This window comes from Podarcis bocagei (assembly GCF_964188305.1).
Source record: "Podarcis bocagei genome assembly, chromosome: 2".
In the NCBI taxonomy this organism is placed as follows: domain Eukaryota; kingdom Metazoa; phylum Chordata; class Lepidosauria; order Squamata; family Lacertidae; genus Podarcis; species Podarcis bocagei.
In genome coordinates, this window is record NC_138126.1 from 1,520,510 (window position 1) to 1,541,943 (window position 21,434).

General features: G+C 48.4%; 3 protein-coding genes across 6 annotated transcripts in view; 2 read left to right on the plus strand and 1 right to left on the minus strand.

Annotated features, from left to right (window-relative positions):
• Positions 1-15,618, minus strand: part of LOC308581176 (uncharacterized protein) — a 270,653-nt gene extending 255,035 nt beyond the window's left edge. The window contains exon 1 of the mRNA XM_081183701.1: positions 15,101-15,618. Coding sequence (XP_081039827.1) covers positions 15,101-15,611 — 511 coding nt within the window. The 5' untranslated portion in view covers positions 15,612-15,618. The remainder of the gene's footprint in view (positions 1-15,100) is intronic.
• The window catches only part of LOC308580638 (uncharacterized protein), a 327,057-nt gene that overhangs the window by 172,455 nt on the left and 133,168 nt on the right, over positions 1-21,434 (plus strand). The window lies entirely within an intron of this gene.
• The window catches only part of LOC308580832 (uncharacterized protein), a 265,061-nt gene that overhangs the window by 76,008 nt on the left and 167,619 nt on the right, over positions 1-21,434 (plus strand). The gene's annotated exons all lie outside the window — the stretch shown is intronic.

Below are 21,434 nucleotides of genomic sequence, written 5' to 3' on the forward strand. Positions count from 1 at the left end.
AGCACCAGTAGTTGGTGCATAAACTTGGATTACTGTGGTGCTAAAAGGTCTAGAACACCGGTCTAGAAAGGCCTATGTCGGCTCCCAGTACGTTTCCGAGCACAATTCAAAGCGTTGGTGCTGACCTTTAAAGCCCTAAACGGCCTCGGTCTAGTATACCTGAAGGAGCGTCTCCACCCCCATCATTCTGCCCGGACACTGAGGTCCAGTGCCGAGGGCCTTCTGGCGGTTGTCTCCCTGCGAGAAGCCAAGTTACAGGGAAACAGGCAGAGGGCCTTCTCGGTGGTGGCACCCGCCCTGTGGAACGCCCTCCCACCAGATGTCAAAGAGAAAAACAACCACCAGACTTTTAGAAGACATCTGAAAGCAGCCCTGTTTAGGGAAGCTTTTATTGTTTGATGCATTATTGTAATTTAATACTTTGTTGGAAGCCGCCCAGAGTGGCCCAGCCAGATGGGCGGGGTATAAATAAGAAATTATTATTATTACTATAACGTGGCAATTCTACCTGTATATTTAATTTTTTTCTGTTTGTTTCACATTTCTTCTTTATGACTACTGTTGTAATAAATAATCCTTCACAAAAGTTATTTCCTTACATTCTTCATTAAATTGTCTTTCCATTGATCTGTAATATTATGGTATAACTCAGTGCTTTTTTTCCTTAAAAAAAAATGCTTAGGGGGTACTTGTTCCGTTCGCAAAGTAAAGGAAGGATGGAACTCTGATTAATAAGAATACACAGAGGCTTGAACCAGCAAGACTCTGGGAAGGGTGCGTATAATCGTCTCTCTGTGCTTGTCCGATTCCCACAGCCCCCGGCCCAGGCCGTTTTATTCACAAAAGAACTTTTTACAGAGTGTTTGTAAGAACTAATCAGATTTCTTCTGAGCATTTCCACAAACCCACGTGGGGAGAAAGTTAAACTACTAAAACTAATTAAGCACAAATATTTCTGGGGTAGACAAAGAAGAGCATTTAGCAACCCCGGAGGTCATAAACAAGCAATACACATGATAAGGAGGATGACCAGGAGGACAGCGGATCATTATCACCTTCATGTGAGATCTGTTTCCTGGCCCTAAGATTAAGATCCTAAGATTACCATATAGAAACCTACTTCAAAGAAACTTGCCCACTATCTTTATGGCCCAGGATGCCTGCCTGGCGAAGCAAGAAGCAACTGGGCTGTGTACGGGACAGGAGAAATGGGCAACAGGGAAAAGGGCATGAAAAGGACACGAATGTAGAATCTTATGGGATTTAATCAGAAATTATCGTCAATATATCAAACCCAGTCAACACAATGTCTTCATCGTGGACACAATGGCTTGATGTATATTTTATAATTCCTCATGGTAATCCCATATGATCCCTACAGTACTCTCATTTTGACTCAAGAAAATCACCACCGGAGGGAGGGGATAAAGACAGTTGTAATTGGGGAAAATAAATACAGTGGTACCTCAGTTTTCAAACAGCTTAGTTCTCAAACTGCTTGCAACCTGAACTCTTCAAACCCAGAAACGAGTGTTCCAGTTTTGGAACTTTTTTTGGAAGCCGAACATGCTCTGTTCTGAGTATAACTTCCATTTTGAGTGCCAGACTTCTGTTTTCCTTGTGAGGGAAGGCGGGCCGGGTGGCAAGTAGGAATGGGATGGGGCTGCTCCGCTAGGCAGCGTTGCTGCTTGCACGGGAAGAGGAGCTGGATCGGGGCTGCTGAGCTGGGGAGGGACAGGCTCCGTCACCCTTTCCGTTGAGGGCTTTGAGGCTGCACTCCCCTCAAGGGAGAATTTGAAAGGAGCCCCCCCTCCGCCTCAGAGCCCCTGCAACCCCATGAAGGCAGCCAGGCTGAATAGTTGCTGGGGTTGGGGCAGGTGGAGGCAGCCCGGAGGCTGCATCTGAGAGCCTCTGCACCACCTGAAGGCAGCCAGCCGCTCCTCAGTGGAGCTTCCCGCTGCTGCTCCTACTTGTGTGCAAGGAGGAGTGGAGGCAGGGATCTCTCAGCGCAAAGCCTCCACTTCTGAGAGATCTCCGCCCTGCTCTTGGAACAGGGCTGCCTTCAGAGGTCTTCCAAAAGGTATGGAATTCTCTCTTTGACATCTGATATTGGGGGGGGGGTTGTTCCACAGAGAGGGTGCCACTACCGAGAAGGCCCTCTGCCTGGTACCCTGTAAATGTGAGGGAACTGCCAGAAGACCCTCGCAAGTGGACCTCCGTGATGATGGGGGGATATTTTCTTTTCCTTGTATTAGATGGATGTTAAAACAAGGTGTGATTGACATGGGCATGTCTGGATCACAGATTTCTGCCCAACACCAGACCTCACCTGGAGTACTGTGTCCAGTTCTGGGCACCACAGTTCAAGAAGGACACTGACCAACTGGAACGTGTCCAGAGGAGGGCAACCAAAATGGTCAAAGGCCTGGAAACGATGCCTTATGAGGAACGGCTAAGGGAGCTGGGCATGTTTAGCCTGGAGAAGAGGAGGTTAAGGGGTGATATGATAGCCATGTTCAAATATATAAAAGGATGTCACATAGAGGAGGGAGAAAGGTTGTTTTCTGCTGCTCCAGAGAAGCGGACACGGAGCAATGGATCCAAACTACAAGAAAGAAGATTCCACCTAAACATTAGGAAGAACTTCCTGACAGTAAGAGCTGTTCGGCAGTGGAATTTGCTGTCAAGGAGTGTGGTGGAGTCTCCTACTTTGGAGGTCTTTAAGCAGAGGCTTGACAACCATATGTCAGGAGTGCTCTGATGGTGTTTCCTGCTTGGCAGGGGGTTGGACTCGATGGCCCTTGTGGTCTCTTCCAACTCTATGATTCTATGAAATCTTTTGCTAGTCTTTCTTTTGAATGGGGTGGGGGGTTTCAATCTGGCCAGTCCCCACACAAAAGAATAAATGGAAACGTATCAAAAAGGGCAGCATTTGGAAACCACCTAGTTGCAAACCACTCTGGGTCCTTTGGCCTCCTGCTAGCAGAACTGCCTGAACTGCTGGCTCCGCACATGGGAGCAGAGTAGAACTTACCCCCGAGTAAGCAGGCATCGGATGGAAAATTGTGTATCAATAAGGCTTTTGGCTATGAATTTATACCTACAGCTAAAAGGAAAAAAGAGACGAGGTTCTTTATGCAGGCCCCAAACTAGACCCCAAGCAGCTATTTAAGGACAGGGAGGGAAGAATTATTAGTTGGGAAGTCAAAATAAAAAAATTCCTTGCAGTAGCACCTTAAAGACCAACTAAGTTAGTTCTTGGTATGTGCTTTCGTGTGCATGCACACTTCTTCAGATACACTGAAACAGAAGTTGCCAGATCCTTCTATATAGTGAGAAGGTGGGGAGGGGTGTTACTCAGAAGGGTGGTGGGAATGGGTGATTGGCAGATAGCTGAGAGAGCCTGTTGACGACTCTTAACGACTGCAATAGGTCTTACAAGAAAAGGCAAGGGGTGAGAAGGTGAGAAATGGCTTAGTCATGTATAATGAGATAACAATCCAATGTCTTTGTTCAGACCACCTTCTCACTATATAGAAGGATCTGGCAACTTCTGTTTCAGTGTATCTGAAGAAGTGTGCATGCACACGAAAGCTCATACCAAGAACTAACTTAGTTGGTCTTTAAGGTGCTACTGGAAGGATTTTTTTTATTTTGACTATGGCAGACCAACACGGCTACCTATCTGTAGTTGGGAAGTGACACTGGCAGGAAGGAAGAAGAGTCCTGGAGGAAGAATTATACACAGCAAATGGGAAGAAATCAGACTTTGACATACTGTATGGGATGCGGGCAGTGGTGAGGGGCTTTTTATATAGAAGCAGAGAGAAGCTCCAAAAGCAAGATATATGAGTAGAATTCAGGGCGAATGAGAAGCAATCCACTCAGGAAGCAGGGATCCCGGGGAATCTGCCTCCTCGGCGCCTGAAACTGAGGCGAGGCTCAGATCCCGAAGGGCGGGAAGTTGGGAAAAGGCGGGAAAAGTTGTTGAGGGGAAGCAGCAGCGGGGGGAGGGGCTCCTCCTCTCTCGCCCCTCAGAGACACGACGGGGACCCTCTTGGGAGGGGGGCAGAAAGGGGTCTCTCTCTCTCCCCCCTCACAACCCCATTGCAGCGGGGGGAGGGGCTCCTCCTCTCTCGCCCCTCAGAGACACGACGGGGACCCTCTTGGGAGGGGAGCAGAAAGGGGTCTCTCTCTCTCTCTCCCCCCTCACAACCCCCTGGCACTCCTCTCATGGCGGAAGGGGAGCCCACCCTCTCCCTGCCGGGCCAAGGGGGTCTCTGGGCGCAGGAGAGCCTGGGGGGAGGAGGGGGGGAGGAGAGGAAGCGCCCCTTCTCTCTCTCTCAGGCAGCCCCATGTCTCTTCCCACCCCCCCCCCGAGGCTGGGTCCATCTCTGGGCTTCACAGAGGACCCCCCCTGGGCTGGGGGGGGAGGGACCCCCCTGGCTTCCCCGGCTCAGCCCCTCCCCCACTCTCCTGACCCACAGGGGGAGGGGCAGCCCTTCCCTCCTCCTCACTCAGCCCCTCCCCCGCTCTCCTGACCCACAGGGGGAGGGGCAGCCCTTCCCTCCTCCTCACTCAGCCCCTCCCCCGCTCTCCTGACCCACAGGGGGAGGGGCAGCCCTTCCCTCCTCCTCACTCAGCCCCTCCCCCACTCTCCTGACCCACAGGGGGAGGGGCAGCCCTTCCCTCCTCCTCACTCAGCCCCTCCCCCACTCTCCTGACCCACAGGGGGAGGGGCAGCCCTTCCCTCCTCCTCACTCAGCCCCTCCCCCACTCTCCTGACCCACAGGGGGAGGGGCAGCCCTTCCCTCCTCCTCACTCAGCCCCTCCCCCACTCTCCTGACCCACAGGGGGAGGGGCAGCCCTTCCCTCCTCCTCACTCAGCCCCTCCCCCACTCTCCTGACCCACAGGGGGAGGGGCAGCCCTTCCCTCCTTCTCTCCCCGCAAACCCAGGTCCCCCCCAGATATGATGCCCCCCCCTGGCCGCCATCTCGCCCCCCTGCTGTGGGGAGGAGGAGGGAGGGGGGCCAGGCCCCCATGGAGCCCCAGAGGCAGCGCCGTCCCGTCCTCTTCCCATCCCGACACAGGGGGGGGCTGCTCTAAGGACGTAGCTCTAGGGGCAAGCGCATCCCAAAAGGAACCGGAAGTGTCGCTGCTGAATGCGCCGGAAGTGGCCAGAGAGGGAAAGGAGGAGGAGGGGCGTCGCTGAAGAGCCCCCCCCCGCCCCCCCGCCGCCCCCCCCCGCCGCCCTTTCTCTTGCAGACAAGGAGAGCGGACTAATCCGGAGCCAGGGAGGCGGAGGACCAAGAGGTAAAGGGGGAGGGAGAGAAGGGGGGGAGGAGGAAGAGACCCCCCCGCAAGGAGAGCGCCCTCCCTGGGGCCCGTCGACAGGGGCCCCGATCCAGGCCCCGACCCAGGGGGGGGAAGGGGGGACCCCAGACCTGCAAGGTCTCCTGGGCAGCAGCAGCAGCAGCCCCGCCAGACTCCCCTTCCTCCTTCCTGGGGGGCCGAGAGAGGCTCAGCTGCCCTGGCGGGAAGGGGAAGGAGGAGCCCGAGCAGGGCTGGGGGTGGGGCTGAGGCCCCCCATTCTCCCTGGGGTCGCCTGGCTGGGGAAAGGGAGAGAGGGAGTCCAGGGAAGGGTTAATGGAAAAGGGGGAGGAGCCTCGACAGAGACCCCGCCCCTTCCATCACCTCATTCTCCCTGGGGTCGTGGGGCGCCTGGCTGGGTCCCCAAGAGACCAGCTGAGCTTGTTCTGGGGATGAGCTTTCGTTTGCATGCACACTTCTTCAGATTGGACAGTTTTCTACCTGAAATTTGGGAAACACTTTCTCTTTCCTCGCCATAATATCTCTTTCAAACTGTGAACTTTCAGTCCAAAAACCTCTCCCTTTATCTTGTCCAAACAAGATGATTTGATGGTATTGAAACCAATCCGCCACCACACCTCCCACCTCATCCTGTTTATTCAGTTTTATTTCTTCTTCCAAAAAGTCCAAAAGATCTCTGTAAGTTGCCCATTGCTTCTTCCGTATTCCATTTTTAAAAAACCTGTTGCTTTTGTGGGTTGGAGCCAAAGAGGTGGTTTTCTTTCCAGCATAATATTATATTTATCCCATACTGTAAAAATGATTTTCTGAATAACCTGGTTCGTAGAGCTCTTGTGTGTTTTAGTTTTATCCTGCCATAAATAAGCGTGCCAACCAAACATAGTCTTACGACCTTTGTTGTAAGGAAAACCTGCTCCTTTCCCCTTATGGGGTATCCAAGAGCCCATATAGTCCTTAAGTGGGTTCCATATAGGTAGGAGAAAATAACAGAGACCAAGCAGAGAATACGGAGAAGCAAAGCGGCTAGTAAGCCTGATCTTTATTCCAACAGTGTCCCCCCCCCTCACCACAACCAGGAGGGAGGTGTGCAAGGCCTTATATAGTCTTTTGAAATTGCCCACCCAAGACCACCACCCCCCCCCCCAATATCATACAGAAGGAGAATGTCTACAGCAGGAATAGATCACAGGAGGCGGTCTACAGCAGAAAACCTGTCCCCAAGGATACCTGTTAATGGTCACTAACTGCATTACCTGGGCAGCCTGGGCATTCTTTTGTGATGGTAAATACTTTAGTTCCTGAATCCAGATCACAGGCCCACCCTGTTCACACCTCCTTAACACAGTATTCGTAAACACAAAGACGATGGGAAGGCTTCCATTTGCCTCCTTTACTGCAGAGGAATATTTGAGTACTTTTCTGAGCACAATTCAAAGTGTTGGTGCTGACCTTTCAAGCCCTGAACGGCCTCAGTCCTGTATACCTGAAGGAGCGTCTCCACCTCCATCGTTCAACCTGGACACTGAGATCCAGTGCCGAGGGCCTTCTGGCGGTTCCCTCATTGCAAGAAGTGAGGTTACAGGGAACCAGACAGAAGGCCTTCTGGGGAGTGGCGCTTGCCCTGTGGAATGCCCTCCCATCAGATGTCAAGAAATTAAGCAGCTATCTTATTTTTAAAAGACATCTGAAGGCAGCCCTGTTTAGGGAGTTTTTAATATTTCATGCTTTACTGTTTTTAACACTCCATTGGGAGCCGCCCAGAATGGTTGGGGAAACTCAGCCAGCTGGGCAGGGTAAAAATAATAATAATTATTATTATTATTATTATTATTATTATTATTATTATTGGTCTGTGGTGCTCAATGTTTAGGCATAGTAAATATTAGGACTTAATTAGAACTTGTGTGTTATAGCGGGGATATGTTATAAAATAGTCTCAGTGTATTTTAGAATGGGAGTTATGTGAAGGGTTTTTTGTGTTTGATCCGTGTTTCTGTGTAAATACTGTGTGTCAGACTGAGAATGTCATCAGGAAGGTCTAGGAAAGGGTGCACCTGCTTCTGAGCATCAGAAATGAGCATGGAAAGAGTTAATATCATAAACCTACCGGAATCGGCCCCCTCCCTTTGTAACAAGCAGCTGTAGGTCTTTTGGGATTTAATATCGGCTCATGAAAAGTTGGGCACATGACCCGGAAAGCTGCCTGGCTCCCTCCGTCTGAAGGCGGAGATATGCAGCACACGCCATAGTCTAATTCGGCTGGACTTGCCATGGGAACGCAGAAGGGGCAAGCAAGGAAGGGGGAGATGGCCAAAGAAACCTGCTCTCACACAAGTGCCCCCCCTGCCAATTCCGTAACATTAGCAAAGCCCAAGTTCAAACACCAGCCCCTATTAAAAGAGGCCCCCGTAATGACGACACTGGACTGCCCTTTACGGTTGCCGTAAGTTACTCTTCCAAGTCCCAAAAGCGCGTAGCAACTCTGGTCTATTTTGCAGGGCTGTTGTTGGCCGGCTAACTGGCAGCCAGCGCAGTCGCAACTGTTCTACTCACACATGTATAGGCACATTTGGGTGATGTCGCGACACAAATATCATTTCTCGATATTGAAATATTGTTGGGGTGTCAATGTGCCCCGCCTCCCCCATTCCGCATTTTCAGAGGAGGGGGAAGAAGGGGAAAGTTTGTCCCCCCAGATAAGACTCCCATCCTTCCTGGCCATGGGTCATCCTTGCTTGGGCAGGTGGTACTTTGAGTCCAACCACATCTGTAGGGCCAGAGATGCCTCAACTCAGCATAGAAGGTTCCTCTAGGGCTCAGTGTTACGTGGGAGTTGGTGGAACAGGATCTTAAAGGTTCTTGAGACATTTCCAAGGGATTGTGATTGGTATCCAGACCATAACACTATAAATCCAAGGTGTCCCCACTGAGCAGTTTATCAACCCTGCTGGCCGCTGGGGAAGACCTTCTGAAGGAAATCATTCCCCCCAAAGTTGCTTCCTTCCTTTCTTCGCTGCTGCTGCCCACACTAAAGGAATATCTGGATGAAATCCCAGGGATGTCTGGCTCCTATTACAAAGAGATCCAGTTGATATTCTGGAAAAAAGTGTGGCTAAGATTCTGAGTCACAATCATGGCTGAGAAATACAGCCAGGGAATATGAAACTGATTTGAAGATTGGTTTCTTCTTTACACTTCATTATTATTATTATTATTATTATTATTATTATTATTATTATTATTATATTACATTCAGGAGGACACACCATGGGTTTCATATTCTTTCTTTTCTTTCCAACAATCAGTGTTATTCACCTTTAATACTATTTCAGTGTCACACATATTTTTATGTTGTGATCTTCATATGAAGAGAGGTATACAAATTTAATAAATAATTACCAGTTGGAACAGAGCTAGAATATCCAGAAGCCCTTGGCCACCCAGGGCAAAGGAGGAAGAACAGTGAGAGAGGCCTGGACAGGGAATCTCCACTAAGATAAGCCAGTGTCAGGAGGCAGGTGCGAGACCCGGTGGCATATAATTATTATAAATCATAATTGGGGTGGGTATCTCAATCTGGGCATCCCAGCGGTCAGGCTCCAGCTGCTTTCCTTCTGCATCTCCAGCTCTCTCCATTCCATAATGCAAGGCTGAGAGATGGAGGTCCAACCCCAAGAACATTCTCCAACTGAGCACTCCTTCAACCGACCACAAGCACCAAGCCTTGTCACTAGACTTATATATGGGTCTCCCAAAATGGTCAGTATGGACCTCCTGAGGCCAAAGGGACTGTGCAGGTGATGAATAAAGATCTAGAGGTCGAAGAGGACAAAATGTGCCCCAAGGGGTGGAGGATTATAGTGCAGAGGATGAAGAACTTCATGATGAACTTGATGGTGGACCCTGATGAATCTTGGCCAGGTTCATGGAACATAGAGCAGCTCCCGTTCCTGTGAGAAACCACTTTTTATAAAACGTAAAGTCCACAGTTCAACCGTATTCTAAGATAATGCTGCTTCATTAACAATAATTAAGGGTTATAAAAGGCTGATGATGCGTTACCATTATTTTAAATTATTTCATTTGCCTTTCCTAAAAATTTGGAACATATGGAGAGATAGTACAAGACGTTAAAATAAGAGCAGGTGCTAACTGTAATAGTACTTTGTTCTCTTCCTAGAAAACAAATAGGATTTTCTCCCCACCCCATCGAAAGAAGACAATGGAGAAGGCAGTCAGAATTCTGGTGGGCCATGTCCAATGGGACTAACGAAGAAACCATTTAAAGACATGGAGTGTGAAAATAGAACATAAACAATTTGAAAGTATGGAGTGTGGAAGGAGCTTCACTGACAGTGGACACCTTAGACATCAACGGACTCACACAGGGGAGAAACCATTTGAATGCATGGAGTGTGGAAAGAGCTTCAGTCAGAGTGGAGACCTTAGAATTCATCAACGGACTCACACAGGGGAGAAACCATTTAAATGCATGGAGTGTGGAAAGAGCTACAGTCAGAGTGGAAACCTTAGAATTCATCTACGGACTCACACAGGGGAGAAACCATTTAAATGCATGGAGTGTGGAAAGAGCTTCAGTCAGAGTGGAGACCTTAGAATTCATCAACGGAGTCACACGGGGGAGAATTCATTTGAATGCATGCAGTGTGGAAAGAGCTTCACTACTAGCAGAAGCCTTAGAATTCATCTACGGACTCACACTGGGGAGAAACCTTTTAAATGTATGGAGTGTGGAAAGAGCTTCAGTCAGAGTGGAAACCTTAGAATTCATCAACGGACTCACACAGGGGAGACACCATTTAAATGCATGGAGTGTGGAAAGAGCTTCAGTCAGAGTGGAAACCTTAGAATTCATCAACGGACTCACACAGGGGAGAAACCATTTAATTGCATGGAGTGTGGAAAGAGCTTCAGTCAGAGTGGAGACCTTAGAATTCATCAACGGAGTCACACGGGGGAGAAACCTTTTAAATGTATGGAGTGTGGAAAGAGCTTCAGTGGGAGTGGAAACCTTAGAATTCATCAACGGAGTCACACTGGGGAGAAAGCTTTTAAATGTATGGAGTGTGGAAAGAGCTTCAGTCAGAGTGGAGACCTTAGAATTCATCAACGGACTCACACAGGGGAGAAACCATTTAAATGCATGGAGTGTGGAAAGAGCTTCAGTGGGAGTGGAAACCTTAGAATTCATCAACGGAGTCACACTGGGGAGAAACCATTTGAATGCATGGAGTGTGGAAAGACCTTCAGTCAGAGTGGACACCTTAGAATTCATCAACAGACTCACACTGGGGAGAAACCATTTAAATGCATGGAGTGTGGAAAGAGCTTCAGTGCAAGTGGAGTTCTTACAAAACATCAACAAACTCATACAGGGGAGAAACCATATAAGTCCCAGGGAAGTGGACAAAGGTTCAGTTGTAGTGGAAGTCTTACAGACCATCAAAAGACTCCCAGGGGTAAGAGCTGTAAGAGTGGAAACACCTCCAGGCCATGAATTAAAGAAGAGAAAGGGTTTAACTAGAAGGAGTGTGGATCCTGCTTTGGTTATTATGCAACGCTTTTTAGAGTAGAACCTTTTTCTCTCCGAGTCGACACTTTCTTTCACATCAATAGTAGGAAATCAGTCTTAATTGCAGGCAGCGTGTGTGAGCTTCTGTTGTTTGTAACGTGGTCTAGACATTTATTTAAAGTAATGAAGGTAACATTTCACAATAGTAAGCCTAATCTAATATTTAATGCGAGTCTGTAGTGTTGCTGCTGAAAGAGGGCGGACTGAGAGTGAGCTGGTGTTGGTGTTTGGTGGAGGGAGCTGGAAATGTTTGTATCTGGGAATGGAGAGTTTCAAATTGTTTATGTTCTATTTTCACACTCCATGTCTTTAAATGGTTTCTTCGTTAGTCCCATTGGACATGGCCCACCAGAATTCTGACTGCCTTCTCCATTGTCTTCTTTCGATGGGGTGGGGAGAAAATCCTATTTGTTTTCTAGGAAGAGAACAAAGTACTATTACAGTTAGCACCTGCTCTTATTTTAACGTCTTGTACTATCTCTCCATATGTTCCAAATTTTTAGGAAAGGCAAATGAAATAATTTAAAATAATGGTAACGCATCATCAGCCTTTTATAACCCTTAATTATTGTTAATGAAGCAGCATTATCTTAGAATACGGTTGAACTGTGGACTTTACGTTTTATAAAAAGTGGTTTCTCACAGGAACGGGAGCTGCTCTATGTTCCATGAACCTGGCCAAGATTCATCAGGGTCCACCATCAAGTTCATCATGAAGTTCTTCATCCTCTGCACTATAATCCTCCACCCCTTGGGGCACATTTTGTCCTCTTCGACCTCTAGATCTTTATTCATCACCTGCACAGTCCCTTTGGCCTCAGGAGGTCCATACTGACCATTTTGGGAGACCCATATATAAGTCTAGTGACAAGGCTTGGTGCTTGTGGTCGGTTGAAGGAGTGCTCAGTTGGAGAATGTTCTTGGGGTTGGACCTCCATCTCTCAGCCTTGCATTATGGAATGGAGAGAGCTGGAGATGCAGAAGGAAAGCAGCTGGAGCCTGACCGCTGGGATGCCCAGATTGAGATACCCACCCCAATTATGATTTATAATAATTATATGCCACCGGGTCTCGCACCTGCCTCCTGACACTGGCTTATCTTAGTGGAGATTCCCTGTCCAGGCCTCTCTCACTGTTCTTCCTCCTTTGCCCTGGGTGGCCAAGGGCTTCTGGATATTCTAGCTCTGTTCCAACTGGTAATTATTTATTAAATTTGTATACCTCTCTTCATATGAAGATCACAACATAAAAATATGTGTGACACTGAAATAGTATTAAAGGTGAATAACACTGATTGTTGGAAAGAAAAGAAAGAATATGAAACCCATGGTGTGTCCTCCTGAATGTAATATAATAATAATAATAATAATAATAATAATAATAATAATAATAATAATAATAATGAAGTGTAAAGAAGAAACCAATCTTCAAATCAGTTTCATATTCCCTGGCTGTATTTCTCAGCCATGATTGTGACTCAGAATCTTAGCCACACTTTTTTCCAGAATATCAACTGGATCTCTTTGTAATAGGAGCCAGACATCCCTGGGATTTCATCCAGATATTCCTTTAGTGTGGGCAGCAGCAGCGAAGAAAGGAAGGAAGCAACTTTGGGGGGAATGATTTCCTTCAGAAGGTCTTCCCCAGCGGCCAGCAGGGTTGATAAACTGCTCAGTGGGGACACCTTGGATTTATAGTGTTATGGTCTGGATACCAATCACAATCCCTTGGAAATGTCTCAAGAACCTTTAAGATCCTGTTCCACCAACTCCCACGTAACACTGAGCCCTAGAGGAACCTTCTATGCTGAGTTGAGGCATCTCTGGCCCTACAGATGTGGTTGGACTCAAAGTACCACCTGCCCAAGCAAGGATGACCCATGGCCAGGAAGGATGGGAGTCTTATCTGGGGGGACAAACTTTCCCCTTCTTCCCCCTCCTCTGAAAATGCGGAATGGGGGAGGCGGGGCACATTGACACCCCAACAATATTTCAATATCGAGAAATGATATTTGTGTCGCGACATCACCCAAATGTGCCTATACATGTGTGAGTAGAACAGTTGCGACTGCGCTGGCTGCCAGTTAGCCGGCCAACAACAGCCCTGCAAAATAGACCAGAGTTGCTACGCGCTTTTGGGACTTGGAAGAGTAACTTACGGCAACCGTAAAGGGCAGTCCAGTGTCGTCATTACGGGGGCCTCTTTTAATAGGGGCTGGTGTTTGAACTTGGGCTTTGCTAATGTTACGGAATTGGCAGGGGGGGCACTTGTGTGAGAGCAGGTTTCTTTGGCCATCTCCCCCTTCCTTGCTTGCCCCTTCTGCGTTCCCATGGCAAGTCCAGCCGAATTAGACTATGGCGTGTGCTGCATATCTCCGCCTTCAGACGGAGGGAGCCAGGCAGCTTTCCGGGTCATGTGCCCAACTTTTCATGAGCCGATATTAAATCCCAAAAGACCTACAGCTGCTTGTTACAAAGGGAGGGGGCCGATTCCGGTAGGTTTATGATATTAACTCTTTCCATGCTCATTTCTGATGCTCAGAAGCAGGTGCACCCTTTCCTAGACCTTCCTGATGACATTCTCAGTCTGACACACAGTATTTACACAGAAACACGGATCAAACACAAAAAACCCTTCACATAACTCCCATTCTAAAATACACTGAGACTATTTTATAACATATCCCCGCTATAACACACAAGTTCTAATTAAGTCCTAATATTTACTATGCCTAAACATTGAGCACCACAGACCAATAATAATAATAATAATAATAATAATAATAATAATAATAATAATTATTATTATTTTTACCCTGCCCAGCTGGCTGAGTTTCCCCAACCATTCTGGGCGGCTCCCAATGGAGTGTTAAAAACAGTAAAGCATGAAATATTAAAAACTCCCTAAACAGGGCTGCCTTCAGATGTCTTTTAAAAATAAGATAGCTGCTTAATTTCTTGACATCTGATGGGAGGGCATTCCACAGGGCAAGCGCCACTCCCCAGAAGGCCTTCTGTCTGGTTCCCTGTAACCTCACTTCTTGCAATGAGGGAACCGCCAGAAGGCCCTCGGCACTGGATCTCAGTGTCCAGGTTGAACGATGGAGGTGGAGACGCTCCTTCAGGTATACAGGACTGAGGCCGTTCAGGGCTTGAAAGGTCAGCACCAACACTTTGAATTGTGCTCAGAAAAGTACTCAAATATTCCTCTGCAGTAAAGGAGGCAAATGGAAGCCTTCCCATCGTCTTTGTGTTTACGAATACTGTGTTAAGGAGGTGTGAACAGGGTGGGCCTGTGATCTGGATTCAGGAACTAAAGTATTTACCATCACAAAAGAATGCCCAGGCTGCCCAGGTAATGCAGTTAGTGACCATTAACAGGTATCCTTGGGGACAGGTTTTCTGCTGTAGACCGCCTCCTGTGATCTATTCCTGCTGTAGACATTCTCCTTCTGTATGATATTGGGGGGGGGGGTGGTGGTCTTGGGTGGGCAATTTCAAAAGACTATATAAGGCCTTGCACACCTCCCTCCTGGTTGTGGTGAGGGGGGGGGACACTGTTGCAATAAAGATCAGGCTTACTAGCCGCTTTGCTTCTCCGTATTCTCTGCTTGGTCTCTGTTATTTTCTCCTACCTATATGGAACCCACTTAAGGACTATATGGGCTCTTGGATACCCCATAAGGGGAAAGGAGCAGGTTTTCCTTACAACAAAGGTCGTAAGACTATGTTTGGTTGGCACGCTTATTTATGGCAGGATAAAACTAAAACACACAAGAGCTCTACGAACCAGGTTATTCAGAAAATCATTTTTACAGTATGGGATAAATATAATATTATGCTGGAAAGAAAACCACCTCTTTGGCTCCAACCCACAAAAGCAACAGGTTTTTTAAAAATGGAATACGGAAGAAGCAATGGGCAACTTACAGAGATCTTTTGGACTTTTTGGAAGAAGAAATAAAACTGAATAAACAGGATGAGGTGGGAGGTGTGGTGGCGGATTGGTTTCAATACCATCAAATCAAATCTTACCCCTGGGAGTCTTTTGATGGTCTGTAAGACTTCCACTACAACTGAACCTTTGTCCACTTCCCTGGGACTTATATGGTTTCTCCCCTGTATGAGTTTGTTGATGTTTTGTAAGAACTCCACTTGCACTGAAGCTCTTTCCACACTCCATGCATTTAAATGGTTTCTCCCCAGTGTGAGTCTGTTGATGAATTCTAAGGTGTCCACTCTGACTGAAGGTCTTTCCACACTCCATGCATTCAAATGGTTTCTCCCCAGTGTGACTCCGTTGATGAATTCTAAGGTTTCCACTCCCACTGAAGCTCTTTCCACACTCCATGCATTTAAATGGTTTCTCCCCTGTGTGAGTCCGTTGATGAATTCTAAGGTCTCCACTCTGACTGAAGCTCTTTCCACACTCTATACATTTAAAAGCTTTCTCCCCAGTGTGACTCCGTTGATGAATTCTAAGGTTTCCACTCCCACTGAAGCTCTTTCCACACTCCATACATTTAAAAGGTTTCTCCCCCGTGTGACTCCGTTGATGAATTCTAAGGTCTCCACTCTGACTGAAGCTCTTTCCACACTCCATGCAATTAAATGGTTTCTCCCCTGTGTGAGTCCGTTGATGAATTCTAAGGTTTCCACTCTGACTGAAGCTCTTTCCACACTCCATGCATTTAAATGGTGTCTCCCCTGTGTGAGTCCGTTGATGAATTCTAAGGTTTCCACTCTGACTGAAGCTCTTTCCACACTCCATACATTTAAAAGGTTTCTCCCCAGTGTGAGTCCGTAGATGAATTCTAAGGCTTCTGCTAGTAGTGAAGCTCTTTCCACACTGCATGCATTCAAATGAATTCTCCCCCGTGTGACTCCGTTGATGAATTCTAAGGTCTCCACTCTGACTGAAGCTCTTTCCACACTCCATGCATTTAAATGGTTTCTCCCCTGTGTGAGTCCGTAGATGAATTCTAAGGTTTCCACTCTGACTGTAGCTCTTTCCACACTCCATGCATTTAAATGGTTTCTCCCCTGTGTGAGTCCGTTGATGAATTCTAAGGTCTCCACTCTGACTGAAGCTCTTTCCACACTCCATGCATTCAAATGGTTTCTCCCCTGTGTGAGTCCGTTGATGTCTAAGGTGTCCACTGTCAGTGAAGCTCCTTCCACACTCCATACTTTCAAATTGTTTATGTTCTATTTTCACACTCCATGTCTTTAAATGGTTTCTTCATTAGTCCCATTGGACATGGCCCACCAGAATTCTGACTGCCTTCTCCATTGTCTTCTTTCGATGGGGTGGGGAGAAAATCCTATTTGTTTTCTAGGAAGAGAACAAAGTACTATTACAGTTAGCACCTGCTCTTATTTTAACGTCTTGTACTATCTCTCCATATGTTCCAAATTTTTAGGAAAGGCAAATGAAATAATTTAAAATAATGGTAACGCATCATCAGCCTTTTATAACCCTTAATTATTGTTAATGAAGCAGCATTATCTTAGAATACGGTTGAACTGTGGACTTTACGTTTTATAAAAAGTGGTTTCTCACAGGAACGGGAGCTGCTCTATGTTCCATGAACCTGGCCAAGATTCATCAGGGTCCACCATCAAGTTCATCATGAAGTTCTTCATCCTCTGCACTATAATCCTCCACCCCTTGGGGCACATTTTGTCCTCTTCGACCTCTAGATCTTTATTCATCACCTGCACAGTCCCTTTGGCCTCAGGAGGTCCATACTGACCATTTTGGGAGACCCATATATAAGTCTAGTGACAAGGCTTGGTGCTTGTGGTCGGTTGAAGGAGTGCTCAGTTGGAGAATGTTCTTGGGGTTGGACCTCCATCTCTCAGCCTTGCATTATGGAATGGAGAGAGCTGGAGATGCAGAAGGAAAGCAGCTGGAGCCTGACCGCTGGGATGCCCAGATTGAGATACCCACCCCAATTATGATTTATAATAATTATATGCCACCGGGTCTCGCACCTGCCTCCTGACACTGGCTTATCTTAGTGGAGATTCCCTGTCCAGGCCTCTCTCACTGTTCTTCCTCCTTTGCCCTGGGTGGCCAAGGGCTTCTGGATATTCTAGCTCTGTTCCAACTGGTAATTATTTATTAAATTTGTATACCTCTCTTCATATGAAGATCACAACATAAAAATATGTGTGACACTGAAATAGTATTAAAGGTGAATAACACTGATTGTTGGAAAGAAAAGAAAGAATATGAAACCCATGGTGTGTCCTCCTGAATGTAATATAATAATAATAATAATAATAATAATAATAATAATAATAATAATGAAGTGTAAAGAAGAAACCAATCTTCAAATCAGTTTCATATTCCCTGGCTGTATTTCTCAGCCATGATTGTGACTCAGAATCTTAGCCACACTTTTTTCCAGAATATCAACTGGATCTCTTTGTAATAGGAGCCAGACATCCCTGGGATTTCATCCAGATATTCCTTTAGTGTGGGCAGCAGCAGCGAAGAAAGGAAGGAAGCAACTTTGGGGGGAATGATTTCCTTCAGAAGGTCTTCCCCAGCGGCCAGCAGGGTTGATAAACTGCTCAGTGGGGACACCTTGGATTTATAGTGTTATGGTCTGGATACCAATCACAATCCCTTGGAAATGTCTCAAGAACCTTTAAGATCCTGTTCCACCAACTCCCACGTAACACTGAGCCCTAGAGGAACCTTCTATGCTGAGTTGAGGCATCTCTGGCCCTACAGATGTGGTTGGACTCAAAGTACCACCTGCCCAAGCAAGGATGACCCATGGCCAGGAAGGATGGGAGTCTTATCTGGGGGGACAAACTTTCCCCTTCTTCCCCCTCCTCTGAAAATGCGGAATGGGGGAGGCGGGGCACATTGACACCCCAACAATATTTCAATATCGAGAAATGATATTTGTGTCGCGACATCACCCAAATGTGCCTATACATGTGTGAGTAGAACAGTTGCGACTGCGCTGGCTGCCAGTTAGCCGGCCAACAACAGCCCTGCAAAATAGACCAGAGTTGCTACGCGCTTTTGGGACTTGGAAGAGTAACTTACGGCAACCGTAAAGGGCAGTCCAGTGTCGTCATTACGGGGGCCTCTTTTAATAGGGGCTGGTGTTTGAACTTGGGCTTTGCTAATGTTACGGAATTGGCAGGGGGGGCACTTGTGTGAGAGCAGGTTTCTTTGGCCATCTCCCCCTTCCTTGCTTGCCCCTTCTGCGTTCCCATGGCAAGTCCAGCCGAATTAGACTATGGCGTGTGCTGCATATCTCCGCCTTCAGACGGAGGGAGCCAGGCAGCTTTCCGGGTCATGTGCCCAACTTTTCATGAGCCGATATTAAATCCCAAAAGACCTACAGCTGCTTGTTACAAAGGGAGGGGGCCGATTCCGGTAGGTTTATGATATTAACTCTTTCCATGCTCATTTCTGATGCTCAGAAGCAGGTGCACCCTTTCCTAGACCTTCCTGATGACATTCTCAGTCTGACACACAGTATTTACACAGAAACACGGATCAAACACAAAAAACCCTTCACATAACTCCCATTCTAAAATACACTGAGACTATTTTATAACATATCCCCGCTATAACACACAAGTTCTAATTAAGTCCTAATATTTACTATGCCTAAACATTGAGCACCACAGACCAATAATAATAATAATAATAATTATTATTATTATTATTATTATTATTTTTACCCTGCCCAGCTGGCTGAGTTTCCCCAACCATTCTGGGCGGCTCCCAATGGAGTGTTAAAAACAGTAAAGCATGAAATATTAAAAACTCCCTAAACAGGGCTGCCTTCAGATGTCTTTTAAAAATAAGATAGCTGCTTAATTTCTTGACATCTGATGGGAGGGCATTCCACAGGGCAAGCGCCACTCCCCAGAAGGCCTTCTGTCTGGTTCCCTGTAACCTCACTTCTTGCAATGAGGGAACCGCCAGAAGGCCCTCGGCACTGGATCTCAGTGTCCAGGTTGAACGATGGAGGTGGAGACGCTCCTTCAGGTATACAGGACTGAGGCCGTTCAGGGCTTGAAAGGTCAGCACCAACACTTTGAATTGTGCTCAGAAAAGTACTCAAATATTCCTCTGCAGTAAAGGAGGCAAATGGAAGCCTTCCCATCGTCTTTGTGTTTACGAATACTGTGTTAAGGAGGTGTGAACAGGGTGGGCCTGTGATCTGGATTCAGGAACTAAAGTATTTACCATCACAAAAGAATGCCCAGGCTGCCCAGGTAATGCAGTTAGTGACCATTAACAGGTATCCTTGGGGACAGGTTTTCTGCTGTAGACCGCCTCCTGTGATCTATTCCTGCTGTAGACATTCTCCTTCTGTATGATATTGGGGGGGGGGGTGGTGGTCTTGGGTGGGCAATTTCAAAAGACTATATAAGGCCTTGCACACCTCCCTCCTGGTTGTGGTGAGGGGGGGGGACACTGTTGGAATAAAGATCAGGCTTACTAGCCGCTTTGCTTCTCCGTATTCTCTGCTTGGTCTCTGTTATTTTCTCCTACCTATATGGAACCCACTTAAGGACTATATGGGCTCTTGGATACCCCATAAGGGGAAAGGAGCAGGTTTTCCTTACAACAAAGGTCGTAAGACTATGTTTGGTTGGCACGCTTATTTATGGCAGGATAAAACTAAAACACACAAGAGCTCTACGAACCAGGTTATTCAGAAAATCATTTTTACAGTATGGGATAAATATAATATTATGCTGGAAAGAAAACCACCTCTTTGGCTCCAACCCACAAAAGCAACAGGTTTTTTAAAAATGGAATACGGAAGAAGCAATGGGCAACTTACAGAGATCTTTTGGACTTTTTGGAAGAAGAAATAAAACTGAATAAACAGGATGAGGTGGGAGGTGTGGTGGCGGATTGGTTTCAATACCATCAAATCATCTTGTTTGGACAAGATAAAGGGAGAGGTTTTTGGACTGAAAGTTCACAGTTTGAAAGAGATATTATGGCGAGGAAAGAGAAAGTGTTTCCCAAATTTCAGGTAGAAAACTGTCCAATCTGAAGAAGTGTGCATGCAAACGAAAGCTCATCCCCAGAACAAGCTCAGCTGGTCTCTTGGGGACCCAGCCAGGCGCCCCACGACCCCAGGGAGAATGAGGTGATGGAAGGGGCGGGGTCTCTGTCGAGGCTCCTCCCCCTTTTCCATTAACCCTTCCCTGGACTCCCTCTCTCCCTTTCCCCAGCCAGGCGACCCCAGGGAGAATGGGGGGCCTCAGCCCCACCCCCAGCCCTGCTCGGGCTCCTCCTTCCCCTTCCCGCCAGGGCAGCTGAGCCTCTCTCGGCCCCCCAGGAAGGAGGAAGGGGAGTCTGGCGGGGCTGCTGCTGCTGCTGCCCAGGAGACCTTGCAGGTCTGGGGTCCCCCCTTCCCCCCCCTGGGTCGGGGCCTGGATCGGGGCCCCTGTCGACGGGCCCCAGGGAGGGCGCTTTCCTTCGGGGGGGTCTCTTCATCCTCCTCCTCCCCCCTTATCCCCCCCTCTATTTCCCACCCCCCTTCTCTCCCCCTTTACCTCTTGGTCCTCCGCCTCCCTGGCTCCGGATTAGTCCGCTCTCCTTGTCTGCAAGAGAAAGGGCGGCGGGGGGGGCGGCGGGGGGGGCGGGGGGGGCTCTTCAGCGACGCCCCTCCTCCTCCTTTCCCTCTCTGGCCACTTCCGGCGCATTCAGCAGCGACACTTCCGGTTCCTTTTGGGATGCGCTTGCCCCTAGAGCTACGTCCTTAGAGCAGCCCCCCCCTGTGTCGGGATGGGAAGAGGACGGGACGGCGCTGCCTCTGGGGCTCCATGGGGGCCTGGCCCCCCTCCCTCCTCCTCCCCACAGCAGGGGGGCGAGATGGCGGCCAGGGGGGGGCATCATATCTGGGGGGGACCTGGGTTTGCGGGGAGAGAAGGAGGGAAGGGCTGCCCCTCCCCCTGTGGGTCAGGAGAGTGGGGGAGGGGCTGAGTGAGAAGGAGGGAAGGGCTGCCCCTCCCCCTGTGGGTCAGGAGAGTGGGGGAGGGGCTGAGTGAGGAGGAGGGAAGGGCTGCCCCTCCCCCTGTGGGTCAGGAGAGCGGGGGAGGGGCTGAGTGAGGAGGAGGGAAGGGCTGCCCCTCCCCCTGTGGGTCAGGAGAGTGGGGGAGGGGCTGAGTGAGGAGGAGGGAAGGGCTGCCCCTCCCCCTGTGGGTCAGGAGAGTGGGGGAGGGGCTGAGTGAGGAGGAGGGAAGGGCTGCCCCTCCCCCTGTGGGTCAGGAGAGTGGGGGAGGGGCTGAGTGAGGAGGAGGGAAGGGCTGCCCCTCCCCCTGTGGGTCAGGAGAGTGGGGGAGGGGCTGAGTGAGGAGGAGGGAAGGGCTGCCCCTCCCCCTGTGGGTCAGGAGAGGGGGGGAGGGGCTGAGTGAGGAGGAGGGAAGGGCTGCCCCTCCCCCTGTGGGTCAGGAGAGTGGGGGAGGGGCTGAGTGAGGAGGAGGGAAGGGCTGCCCCTCCCCCTGTGGG